The sequence below is a fragment of the Oncorhynchus mykiss genome, chromosome 18, assembly GCF_057628025.1.
Source record: "Oncorhynchus mykiss isolate SJ-2025 chromosome 18, ASM5762802v1, whole genome shotgun sequence".
NCBI lineage: Eukaryota > Metazoa > Chordata > Actinopteri > Salmoniformes > Salmonidae > Oncorhynchus > Oncorhynchus mykiss.
In genome coordinates this window covers 41097258-41110818 of record NC_143039.1, presented here as the reverse complement: position 1 = coordinate 41110818, position 13561 = coordinate 41097258, and the positions used below count along the sequence as shown (strand labels likewise).

Below are 13561 nucleotides of genomic sequence, written 5' to 3'. Positions count from 1 at the left end.
CCGTAACGTACAGCACGCATAAAGCAACTATTTCTGTCTTACAATCTCTCTTCACCAGGTGTAGCACTTCTCTCATCGTTTAAAAACAAGAAATGGACAGTGACGGGGTAAGGGGTTGATACCTAGTCATTTTTTGCGTCATCATTCTCAAAGCCGCTGTTTACTTCTAAGATCACTTTAGCACCGCCCTAAAAACCCGATTCTAATTCGACACAAACCTTCAAATAGGTATGTAATGACACATTATATAAACTCTTTATAGTGTTTTATTTACATTCTAGAGGCGATAGGTTGGACAGATCGAGTGAAAAAAAATAATAATTCCCACACATCTCTCCTCACTACCATTCATGAGTTTAGCTTCCCCACCCGCCATTTTTTAAAGACCCGACGGGGCTCATTGCCTTGTTGAATTATGCAGAAATGGGCAGCGTTCAGGTCATGTAATTGATTTTGTTGGAAAGGGGAGAGCTTTACAATGGTATTGACATTACAGTTGATCTGGAAGTATTACGTTTTTGGGCAATTGGCGATGTACGAGTTCACGTTACCATATCTTTCTGATTTGGTGCACCTTTTTTCTTTTAAAGCAGAACGCTCAATACTGCCATCTCCTACTTGAACTGATGGACCCTTATAAGCTCTGTAGTGACTCATATAACTGGATCATTCTATGAAAATGGTGGCTTTTTGAACAGCAAACTTTTACAATTTAAAAAAAAATATCAAAAAATATATGGTCAGATAATAGTTAACCCCTTAATGTTATAAATCAACATAAATGACAGCTTAACATATTTTTACTACTTTACATAAACAAAAATGCTTGTGCTGCCTTTTTGTCACTGGTATTACCTATATTCAGGCTTTCTAGAACGTAATTTCAGGCTTTGTGATTACAATATTGAAACAGTAATAAAATGCTAATAAGCATTTTTTATATATATATATATATAATTGTTGAGGGTTTTATAAAACATTACGTTGAGAAAAAAGTTTGTGGTGTTATTGATTGTCACTGGCGTTACCAGCAAGAACAGTAACACCAGTGTCGATAACAACAGTGACAAATCTGCAGACAAGATGGAATATCTAAGACGGCAGCCACTGTAGCTCAAACCACACTTTTTAAATTGTAAATAAATCACTTAATCGTGGAATTTTATCAATAATTTTAATCCAATTTCCTTTCCCCTTACTATAAACTGTGTGACATCTTGAGTCCTCGCATGAAATTACCAAGTTAATAATCAAATTGTTAACATATGAAGAGAGAGTGCACACTCACCATGTGCTTTTCAAAACAGTCCCGTCTCCAATGAACTTTTGACCCAGGAAAAAGTTGGCAACGATGTTGCATTTTTTTCAGTGGTGCTTTTTATACATTTTCACACCAGTGACATGAATTGAGGAGCAGCTATTACTTGTAAATTATTTGTAATATTTATTTGATATTTTAGTTTTTAAGTAGTCCACTAAATAACTATAATACTTGTCTTTGTATTATGGCATTTAAAGAGGGAGAAAAACTCATTATGTCACTAAACCATGACTCCTGAAACAATATTTTTTGTGTCATTATCTCACACTTTTAAGTGTTTTTCCTGGTGAATAAGGCCGGGACAGGAAACCCACCATTTTCGTAGAATGACCCAACTATCAAATACTGTGACTAAAGTTGACTATCATATCAGACTAAATGCTCTCCAAAAATGAATTATCTATTTTATCTTTAAAAGGTGCTTCCTGTTCCAACTCATTCCAGTTTGACCTTTAACCAAATAACTTCAACTAATTATCTGCTCATCATGTACACGCCTCACAGGCATGTATTAATTCTTTGTAGATGTAGAAGTTCCTGGATCTGATTAATGTCTGTCTGTGTCAGTCACTTAGAGGAGAGACATCAGAAGTAATGGGGTATGAGGTTCCTTAGAAAGAGGCTGGTTCAAGGCTCATGTTACCCCCTTTCAGTACATTAATGGTCGACTCAGCTACATTACGTACAATGACTTCAGAAAGTATTCACACCCCTTGACTTTTTCCACATTTTGTTGTGTTACAGCCTGCATTTCAAATGGATTCAATATAGATTTTTTTTTAATCACTGGTCTTCACACAATACCACATAAAATTAAAGTGGAAAATGTTAAAATTAATTCAAAATGAAAAGCTGAAATATCTTAAGTCAATAAGTATTCAACCCCTTTTTGTTATGGCAAGCCTACATAAGTTCAGGAGTAAAAGTGTGCTTAACGAGTCAGATATTAAGTTGCATGGACTCACTCGGTGTGCAATGATTTTTGAATGACTACCCTATCTCTGTACACCACACATACAATTATCTGTTAGGGCCCTCAGTTGACCAGTGAATTTCAACCACAAACACCAGGGAGGTTTTCCAATGCCTTGCAAAGAAGGGCACCTATTGGTAAATGGATAAAAAATAAAAAAGCAGACATTGAATATCCCTTTGAGCATGGTGAAGCTATTAATTACACTATGGATGGCGTATCAATACAGCCAATTACTACAAAGATACAGTACAGGCATCCTTCCTAACTCAGTTGCCATGAGTTTAATGGCTGTAATAGGATAAAATTGAGAATGGATCAACAACATTGTAGTTACTCCACATTTCTAACTTGAAAAGAAAGAAGCCGTATAACAAATATTCCAAAACATGCATCCAGTTTACAACAAGGCACAAACAATACTGCAAAAACAGTTTGGCAAAGCAATTCACTTTTTGTCCTGAATATAAAGTGTTATGTTTGGGGCAAATTCAATACAACACATTACTGAGTAGCACTCCATATTTTCAAGCATAGTGGTGGCTGCATCATGTTATGGGCATATTTGGACTGGGGAGTTTTTCTGGATAAAAAATTCAAGTAATGGAGCTAAGCAAAATCCTAGAGGGAATCCTGGTTCAGTCAGTCTGCTTTCCACCAGACACTGGGAGATGAATACATTTTCAGCAGGACAGTAAGCTAAAACACAAGGCCAAATCTACACTGGTGTAGTATTAAACAAATCAATATATTTGTTATATTTTATATTCTTTAAAGTAGCCACCCTTTGCCTTGATGACAGCTTTGCACACTCTTGGCATTCTCTCAACCAGCTTCACCTGGAATGCTTTTCCAACAGTCTTGAAGGAGTTCCCACATGTGCTGAGCACTTGTTGGCTTCTTTTCCTTCACTCTGCAGTCCAACTCATCCCAAACCATCTCAATTGGGTTGAGGTCGGGTGATTGTGGAGGCCAGGTCATCTGATGCAGCACTCCATCTCTCCTTCTTGGTCAAATAGCCCTTACACAGCCTGGAGGTAAGTTGGGTCATTGTCAAGTTGAAAAACAGATGATAGTCCCACTGAGTGCAAACCAGATGGGATGGCGAATCGCTGCAGAATGCTGTGGTAGCCATACTGGTTAAGTGTACCTTGAATTCTAAATAAATCACAGCCCATGTCAACAGCAAAGAACCCACACACTATCATACCTCCTCCTCCATGCTTCACTGTAGGAACCACACATGCGGAGATCATCCGTTCACCTACTCTGTGTCTCACAAAGACATGGCGGTTGGAACCAAAAATATCTAATTTGGACTCATCAGACCAAAGGACAGATTTCTACCGGTCTAACGTCCATTGCTCATGTTTCTTGGCCCAAGCAAGTCCCTTCTTATTATTGGTGTCCTTTAGTAGTGGTTTCTTTGCAGCAATTTGACCATAAAGGCCTGATTCACGCAGTCTCCTCTGAACAGTTGATGTTGAGATGTGTCTGTTACTTGAACTCTGAAGTATTTCATTGGGATACACTTTCTGAGGCTGGTAACTCTAATGAACTTATCCTCTGCAGCAGAGGTAACTCTGGGTCTTCCTTTCCTGTGGCGGTCCTCATGTGAGCCAGTTTCATCATAACACTTGATGGTTTTTGCAACTGCACTTGAAGAAACTTACAAAGTTCTTGAAATGTTCTGCATTGATTTACCATAATGTCTTAAAACAATGATGGACTGTCATTTGTCTTTGCTTATTTGAGCTGTTCTTGCCATTATATGGACCTGGACTTTTATCAAATAGTGCTATCTTCTGTATACCACCCCATACCTTGTCATAACACAACTGATTGGCTAAAACGCATTAAGAAGGAAAGGAATTCCACAAATTAACTTTTAACAAGGCACACTTCTTAAATAAAATGTGTTTCAGGGGACTACCTCATAAAGCTGGTTGAGAGAATGCCAAGAGTGTGCAAAGCTGTCGTCAAGACACAGTGTGGCTACTTTGAAGAACCTCACATTTTTTTACACTTTTTTTAGTTACTACATGATTCCATATGTGTTATTTCATAGTGTTGATGTCTTCACTATTAGTCTACAATGTAGAAAATAGTCAAAATAAAGACAAACCCTTGAATGAGTAGGTGTGTCTAAACTTTTGACTGGTACTGTAAGTATTCAGACCCTTTGCTATGAGAATCAAAATTGAGCTCAGGTGCATCCTGTTTCAATTGATCATCCTTGAGAAGTTTCTCCAACTTGATTGGAGTTCACCTGTGGTAAATTCAATTGTTTGGACATGATTTGGAAAGGCACACACCTGTCTATATGAGGTTCCACAGTTGACAGTGCATGTTAGAGAAAAAAAACAAGCCACGAGGTCATAGGATTTGAATGTAGAGCTCCGAGACAGCATTGTGTCGAGGCACAGATCTGAGGAATGGTACCAAAACATGTCTGCATCATTGAAGGTCCCCAAGAACACAGGGGCCTCCATCATTCTTAAATGGAAGAAGTTTGGAACCACAAAGACTCTTCCTAGAGCTGGCTGCCCACCAAACTGAGCAATCGGGGGAGAAGGGCCTTAGTCAGGGAGGTGACCAAGAATCAGATGGTCACTCTGACAGAGTTCCAGAGTTCATCTGTGGAGATGGGAGAGCCTTTCAGAAGGACAACCATCTCTGCAGCTCTCCACCAATCAGACCTTTATGGTAGAGTGGCCAGACGGAAGCCACTCCTTTGTAAAAGCTACATGACAGCCCGCTTGGAGTTTGCCAAAAGGCACCAAAAAGACTCTCTCTTTGGCTTGAATGCCAAGCGTCACATCTGGAGGAAACCTGGCACCATCCCTACGGTGAAGCATGGTTGTGGCAGCATCATGCTGTGGGATGTTTTTCAGCAGCAGAGAGTGGAAGACTAAGTCAGGTTCGAAGGAAAGATGAAAGGAGCAAAGTATAGAGAGATCCTTGATGAAAACCTGCTCCAGAGCGCTCAGGACCTCAGAATGGGGTGAAGGTTCACCTTCCAAAGTACAGAGAGATCCTTGATGAAAACCTGCTCCAGAGCGCTCAGGACCTCAGGCTGGGGTGGAAGTTCACCTTCCAACAGGACAACGACCCTAAGCACACAGCCAAGATAACGCAAAAATGGCTTCGGGACAAGTCTATGAATGTCCTTTAGTGGCCCAGCCAGAGCCTGGACTTGAACCCGATCAAACATCTCTGAAGAGACCTTAAAATAGCTGTGCAGCGATGCTCACTATCCAACCTGACAGAGCTTGAAAGGATCTGCAGAGAAGAATGGGAGAAACTCCCCAAATACAGGTGTGCCAAGCTTGTAGCGTCATGCCCAATTAGACTCAGGGCTGTAATCGTTCCCAAAGGCGTTTCAACAAAATACTAAGTTACAGGGTTTTATGTTAATATAATATTTCTGGAGGTTTTTGCACCAAAAAAACAACAACCTGTTTTTGCTTTGTCATTATGGGGTATTGTGTGTAAATTGATGAATAAAAAAGTTTTTTGTTTTTTTTATCACTTTTAGAATAAGGCTGTAACATGACAAAATGTGGAGAAAAGTCAAGGGGTCTGAATACTTTCCGAATGCACTGTATATGCAAACGGATGTGGACACCCCTTCAAATTTGTGGATTTGGTTATTTCGGTCACACCCTTTGCTGACAGGTGTATAAAATCGTGCACACTGCCATGCAATCTCCGTTGTCAGTTAGCTTCCAACAAGTCAGTTAGTCAAATTTTTGTCCTGATAGAGCTGCCCCGGTCAACTGTACTTGCTCATATGGTGAAGTGAAAACGTCTAGGAGCAACAACGGCTCAGCTGCGAAGTGGTAGGCCACACAAACTCACAGAACGGGACCACCGAGTGCTAAAGCACGTAACGTGTAAAAATTGTCTGTCCTCAGTTGCAAAACTCACTACTGAGATCCAAACTACCTCTGGAAGTAATGTCAGCACAAAAACTGTTCGTCTGAAGCTTCATGAAATTAGTTTCCATGGCCTAGCAGCCGCACACAAGCCTAAGATCTCCATGCGCAATGCCAAGCATCGGCTGGAGTGGTGTCAAGCACGCCAACATTAGACTCTGGAGCAGTGGAAACGCATTCTCTGGAGTGATGAATCACACTTCACCATCTGGCAGTCCGACAGACAAATCTAGTTTTAGCAAAAGTTGTCAGTGGTGGAAAAAATACCCAATTGTCATACTTGAGTAAAAGTAAAGATACCTTAATAGAAAATGACTCAAGTAAAAGTTAAAGTCACCCAGTAAAATACTACTTGAGTAAAAGTCTAAAAGTATTTGGATTTAAATATAATTAAGTAGGTATCAAAAGTAAATGTAATTGCTAAAATATACTTAAGTATCAAAAGTGTAAATCATTTCAAATTCATTATATTAAGCAAACCAGACGCCACCGTTTTCTTGTTTTTTACATGTACAGATAGCCAGGAGCACACTCCAACACTCAGACGCAATTTACAAACGAAGCATGTATGTTTAGTGGGTTGGCCAGATCAGAGGCAGTAGGGATGACCAGGGATGTTCTCTTTATGTGTATGAATTAGACCATTTTCCTGACCTGCTAAGCATTCAAAATGTAACGAGTACTTTTGGGTGTTAGGGAAAATGTATGGAGTAAAAAGTTATTTTTTTTCTTGAGAAATGTAGTGAATTAAAATTAAAATAGTAAAGTAAAGATACCCCAAATAACTACTTCAGTAGTACTTTAAAGCATGTTTACTTACGTTTTTTACGCCATTGGACAAAGGGACTAGTATTCTTTCATATCTGTCTCTTTATACATTTTTCAAACACACCGCTATAAATAAATGTTTCACAAAGTGCTTCTCTTTCAATGTTTATCCGAATGCAAAAGTTTAAGTTACTGGAGTTATATGGAAATTAATGACAATAAATGTATTGTTTTTTTTAAATGGTCGTCCGTCTGTCAACATTTTTGTCTTATTAAAGGGATTGTTCACTCAAAAACGTATTTAAATAGATAGTTAGTTTTTCAATGAACTATCCCTTTAAGATTATTTCCAGGTAGACAATATACTGTACCCGTGGAATAGTTAATGTAGTGGTGCATTCTGAATGACCATCATGTTTTCATGTACAGTTTCAATTTATCATATGCCTTAATTGTTATGTTAATAGCACACTGGACTTTGTCTGAAAGGAGGGCCGAACACGCCCCCATTCACATCGATAGGGCTGTAGAGGAGCGGGTCGAGAGTTTCAAATTCCTTGGTGCCCACATCACCAACAAACTATCATGGTCCAAACACACCAAGACAGTCGTGAAGAGGGCACGACAGCACCTTTTCCCCTCAGGAGACTGAAAAGATTGGGCATGGGTCCCGAGATCCTCAAAAAGTTCTACAGCTGCACCATCGAGGACATCCTGACCAGTTGCATCAATGCCTGGTACGGCAACTACTCGGCCCCCCGACCGTAAGGAGCTATAAAGGGTAGTGCGTACGGCCCAGTACATCACTGGGGCCAAGCTTCCTGCCATTCAGGACCTATATTGTAGGCGGTGTCAGAGGAAGGCCCAAAAATTGTCAAAGACTCCAGTCACCCAAGTCATAGACTGTTCTCTCTGCTACCACACGGCAAGCGGTACCGGATCGCCAAGTCTAGGTCCAAAAGGCTCCTTAACAGCTTCTAACCCCAAGACATAACACTGCTGACCAATTAATCAAATGGCCACTCGGACTATTTATATTAACCCCCCCCCTCCTTGTTTTTACACTGCTGCTACTCGCTGTTTATTATCTATGCATAGTCACTTTACCCCTACCTACATGTACAAATTACCTAGACTAACCTGTACCCCCACACATTGACTCGTTACCGGTACCCCCTGTATATAGCCTCATTTTTGTTATTTTATTGTGTTACTTTTTTTATTTAGTAAATATTTTCTTGACTCTATCACTTGAACAACATGGTTGGTTAAGGGCTTGTAAGTCAGCATTTCACGATAAGGTACCTGTGGTATTCGGCACATGTGACAAATACAATTTGATTTGACAATCATTTAATTAGGTAATCTGAGAAATGTTCTGGACTTGTAACCTTGTAAATTCTGCCTGTATGTGCATCTCATTCCATTGACGATAGTTAATTAGTCTCTTGGAGTTTTAGATGAGTCATTTAGAATGAATGTGTCACACACTGATCTGTTTCACCTGTCTTTGTGATTGTCTCCACCCCCTCCAGGTGTCACCCATCTTCCCCATTATCCCATTTATTTATACTTGTGTTCCCTGTCTGTTGCCAGATCGTTTGTTTGTTCAAACGTACCAGCGCCTGTCTTTGCTATAGTCCCTGTTTTCTAGTTTCCGGGTTTTGACCATTCCTGCCTTCCCTGAGCCTGCCTGTCGTCCTGTACTTTTGCCACACTGCTCTGGATTTCCGACCTCTGCCTGACCTGACTCCGCCTGCTGTTCCGGTGTCTTACACCCTCTCTGGATTTTTGACCCCTGCCTGCCTTGACCTGTCGTTTGACTGCCCGTTTTAACGAATAAACATTTGTTCCTTCTACACTGACTGCACCTGGGTCATACCTTAACGTGATAGAATGAACAAATAACAGTTCACTTTCCTAGATGAGGTTTATTTCACATTGTGCACCATCTCATATTTGGATGAGTGGTTACACATGTCCATAATATTTTCTGTAAATAGAAAATATTTACACTTAAATGTTAGTTTAATATAAGTTATATTAGACTAGATATGAATGGTTCATATTTCTTACCAGTGCAGACAGTTTGCAGTCTGCACAAACACCTTTTTTCTCTCATCTTTTTCCAAGAAGTGATGACTAACAGTTTGACAGACACAGCATCAGTATGTGCAATCAGATTATATTCGCTAACAGACATTTTCTGAGACTTCCTCCCTTATCATACACCATTTACTAAGAGCCAAGCAACATATTAAAAGGATGGGGAGGTGTCTTGTCCAAGTAAGAACTCTTTTAATAATGCATTTTTGTTTATAATACATTGCCTTTCCTTATCCCCCTAGTAGGGCCCCAGTGCTGCACTAATCTGGAGCACACATCTTAACAGGTCAGTCATATGCACCTCCCAAACTAATATCTACAGTTTATAACATGATATCCATATCTACAGTATAATGGTTACAACAAACATGTCCCAGTCAGGTGCTGGCTATAAATCAAACATTTCATGAAACCACTGCACTAATGCATTGATTTCTCTTGCCCTTAGTAACAGTGGCTTCACAGGTAAATGTTTATCCTCAGTTTAGACTGAAGAACACAGGAGAAATGTCAGCACCAATGTCTCCCATCCTGATTCAATAGCATAGATAGTCACATTGCAAGGGGAGTAGATTACATTACATACAAAACCTGCAGTCTGTAATGTACTGCAACTGGATGGAGAACCGATTTCATAGTGTGCATTCCTCTGCATTTATACAGACATATCATTGTCTAATAGATACAGTCAGAATACAGGTAGCTACCGTTGGTTGTTGCATGCATATGATACATATAAAAAAAAAACAGCAAAGTGTGATCGTATAGTAAAGTTGTCAAGTCAAACTCCAGTCTATGGTAACGTTGTCAGTATTACGCAAAAAGCCCATTTCCACAATAGCACATCACAGTGTTAAGGAATATCAGGGAAGTACACCGTTGGAGGACAAGCATGCTAGTAATAAACACTACTTTCAGTAGTTGGGTTAGAAACCCCACAGCAACATTTGACCTTTTGGGAGTCTTGGAAGATGCAGAGGGAGGGACTGTGCTACCGGATGCCTCTCTTACCCCAAGGATAACCTCAAACTGATTTTAATTGCATTGGAAAACTAGGATAGACATTGTTGATGAGACAGGCCTACAGCTGGAAGACAAACAGCTGGTGACACTCAATTAAAAGGCCAGACATTGGAGTAACTGTTGTTTAGACACCCCATTAGGTCAGCATTAAATGAGTCTCTTCTGCCAAAGGAAATAAGGGATAGTTCACTCCAAAATTTTAGTTGAGGTCAGATGTGGGCTAATGTCAAGAGGTCCAGACTGTCTGCTGTGTAGATCCAGCTCTGTGCCTCATCTCCAAATGAATTGGAAAGACAGGCACCCTCTAAAGAAGATGAAATTAGACTGTGCCTATCCTTTCCATTCATTGGAGTTTGTCTCATCTCGACATTAGGCCACTTTTGAGGTTTGAATATGTCTGACAAACTTAGATTTTTGAGTGAACTAGACAGTATCACTTTACAGGCAGTTGAGGTCACTACGATTTATTTTGGGCCACTTAGCAGTTTGACTTCACAATGCATTGACAGAGCCACTGCTGTGGTTAGTGGGTAAAAGGCAGGATCAACATATTTGGGTACTTTGGTTTGACTTAATTGGGTTTAGACCTTGTGAGGAACTTTCTATTAGACATTTGCTATAAAGGCAGGCAAGGCCAAACCTCCTCAGAATTCACAAAACATGTCAAAACTCTAAGGGTCAAGTCCTCAAGATATGAGGCTATATACATGATTCCATTCACACATCACCTTGAACATGCAATAATGCAATGTTGGTGTGGAAGTTTACAGTGAGTGTCATCTTAGGATATGTGAGCAAAACAGCTTTTGTGTTCTCAAGTATTGATGTCATGCACACATTGCTGATGATGTCAAAGTGTTTAAAACAAAACAAAAATCACTATATATTCCTTACATGGTATGTTTTGACAGTGCTTTACCTTCCAAAGTTGCCATTCACCCAAGAAATGCTATTGTTTGTCACAGATAGTAGGCTATACGTTGCATTACTGGTTTCTTTCTATATCAGTTAATTAGTTGTGCCTTCCGACAGGTTGTCATTCATCCTTCCTGGCTCGGTCGTTGGGGGCTGCCCTCTGAAGTACCAGGAGGCCAGAGAACGTGAGGGAGATTCCCACCCACCACAATGCAATCTGGGCCTCCCCGAAGATAAGCTGCCCCAAAAAGGCCTGTGGCAAAATACAGGTATTTAAATTTAGTGCACCAGTCATTACACTTTTCTCTCTGACAACACTCAAAACGGAAAATCTGTGTCATGTATTAATTCAAACCATGCACTTTTAGTCTTATACATTATTTATAAATAAGTATTTTCCACAGGGAAACATGTACTTACGGAAGATATGAAGTTGGAAGCGGTGGTGGTCACAGTGGTTCGGGTGGAGGAGGAAGAGTACCTGAGAGCCTTAGCGAGGAATGTCCACATCACAGCATTACAAGTGAAGAGCAGCCCCCCACAAAGCAGCCTCAGGGGGATGTGTAGCTGAAACAAACACACAAACACAATAGATACCTTTCGGTGTTTGCAAACATTGCTCCACGACGTGCACAAGTTGGTGGGAGAACAAGGGGGAACAAGGGTAAAAAAAAGCCTCTATTTACATGTTGCTTATAAGTGCATTGCGCACTACTTTTGGATTATAATCATATTTTAAGGCTAGTATGTATGTCCTGCTTAATATAATGTTTGTGTCATCATCGCAAATCAACTGCATTGTACTTTTTTTTAAAACAGTCTATTTCAATGAGCCTTAGAATTCTAGCTAACAACGGCTGAATCCAAAATAGTTATTTTGCAAAGATAACCAAATATAATCTTTGTGACCATTCAAGCAAGAGTCTAAACATCATTGTAAGCATAGGAGAACCCCAAAAAGTGACGTTGTTTATAAGTAATAAAAACGTAAATCTAGGCTATGTTGAACGGGCATAGATGGTGATGGCTTTTTACTGCTGCCAATAGTAGCACGCATTTGTGCGTGACGTCAGTGTGTCGTGTACTGGAATGTGGTCTATATGAATGAAAACAATGTTATGTGGCAATTGAGTCACATCAAATAGTTGAGCTCCATTTCAGGGATTTGGAGCCTATTTTAGTTATGTGTCTTGATATGTAAATGTATGTAAAATAAATATCTGACGGCTTTATAAATAAATAATATAGATGATAACTCAAACGTAAAATCATAACACCACATTATGAAGGTCGTTTCAAGCAGCCCAATTACAATTTGGTATTGACATTGAATGGACAATTGCCCATATGTTAAACTAGGATCACATTCGGCCACTAGAATAAAATGATACTCAACATAAGCAAATATCTTGCTTTAACACAAAAATAAACGATGTAATACTGCACTACTGTAGGTCGCACGAGCTGCAATGTCGTTCAAGCACGCGGGTACGACAGAAGCTTGATACACAGCATCGCCTGTCCAGCTGAGCGAACCTCCGATGATGCTGCCGATGGTGCTGGTGCTGATGCTGAGCGCACGAGCTGGAATCCGGAGCCTTAAACTCATCACTGGAAAACCCCAATTTCCCTTCTCGCGGACGTATTGCTATGCTAACACATTGACATTTACATTATTCAAAGCCACCCGAATCCCATCGCGTTAATAATTCAGGCACTTAAACGGGGGCGATTCCTCACCCAGTCACACGCGGTAGTTTCATCCGGTTGTCTAAATTTCCGCTGCTCTCCCCATGTTCGTAGCCCCGTTTCACATACACCTTTAAGGTAATCGGCTCCAAGTGACAGCTTTGCAGATGAAGATGCGACAGCCCCGAGAAACCCCGCCAGGAGCGCATAGAAAACGCCGGGGAACATGTTGACAACCAAGGCACATATTTTTCTAATCCATCACATTCCTACGGCGGTATTGAGTTGAATGTGTGAGTAAAATCTAATCTACAGGCTACTTCCTAACAATAACCGCCCGGAGATAGCCACACCAATCAAAATACTTGCTCAGCGGGTAGGTGCAGAAAGTGGTTCGAACTCCACGGCTGTGTAGCATTGTGGGATGAGTAGTTTCTTCAGCGGCATCACGTGTTCAGGAATTCGGTGGATATTGGATAAGAATTTATTTCAGGAATCAATAGGTTTATGAGTGAGTTCTAGTCTCTCAAAGGCAAGACCCAATTAATGAATCATAATAGGCCTTTAATTAGTCTAATTCATATTTATAATATTAAATTAATAGCCAGACGTTCTATTTTAATCACAAAAAATAATCATACATTAGGCAATGGGCGAAGTTAGTCTTATAGCCTACTACTTTGTTAATCTGCTCTATATTAAAGTTGCAATATGTAACTTTTGAGAAACCTGACCAAATGTACATAGAAATGTGAGTTATAGATCTGTCATTCTCATCGAAAGCAAGTCTAAGAAGCAGTAAAGCAGCTACCCTATAGAGTGCTGTTG

The 13561-nt window shown here is 40.1% G+C and overlaps 1 protein-coding gene across 1 annotated transcript; it reads right to left on the bottom strand.

The window, feature by feature from the left end:
- Nucleotides 1–9269: 9269 nt before the first annotated feature.
- Nucleotides 9270–13163, bottom strand: tmem42b (transmembrane protein 42b). The gene is made up of 3 exons (XM_021571667.3): nucleotides 12785–13163; nucleotides 11465–11611; nucleotides 9270–11297 (listed from the first exon to the last, which is right to left on the bottom strand). Exons 1-3 carry the CDS (start codon nucleotides 12959–12961, stop codon nucleotides 11166–11168), a joined length of 456 nt encoding a protein of 151 aa, XP_021427342.1. The 5' UTR covers nucleotides 12962–13163; the 3' UTR covers nucleotides 9270–11165.
- Nucleotides 13164–13561: the final 398 nt, after the last annotated feature.

Excerpts from the sequence above, each read along its gene's own strand:
- tmem42b (XM_021571667.3), bottom strand. The coding sequence starts at position 12,961 with ATGTTCCCCGGCGTTTTCTATGCGCTCCTGGCGGGGTTTCTCGGGGCT. Across the intron at positions 11,612-12,784 it reads AAACTACCGCGTGTGACTGG|CTACACATCCCCCTGAGGCT; the intron begins GTGAGGAATCGC and ends TGTTTGTTTCAG. Across the intron at positions 11,298-11,464 it reads CTTCCAACTTCATATCTTCC|GCCTTTTTGGGGCAGCTTAT; the intron begins GTAAGTACATGT and ends ATTTTGCCACAG.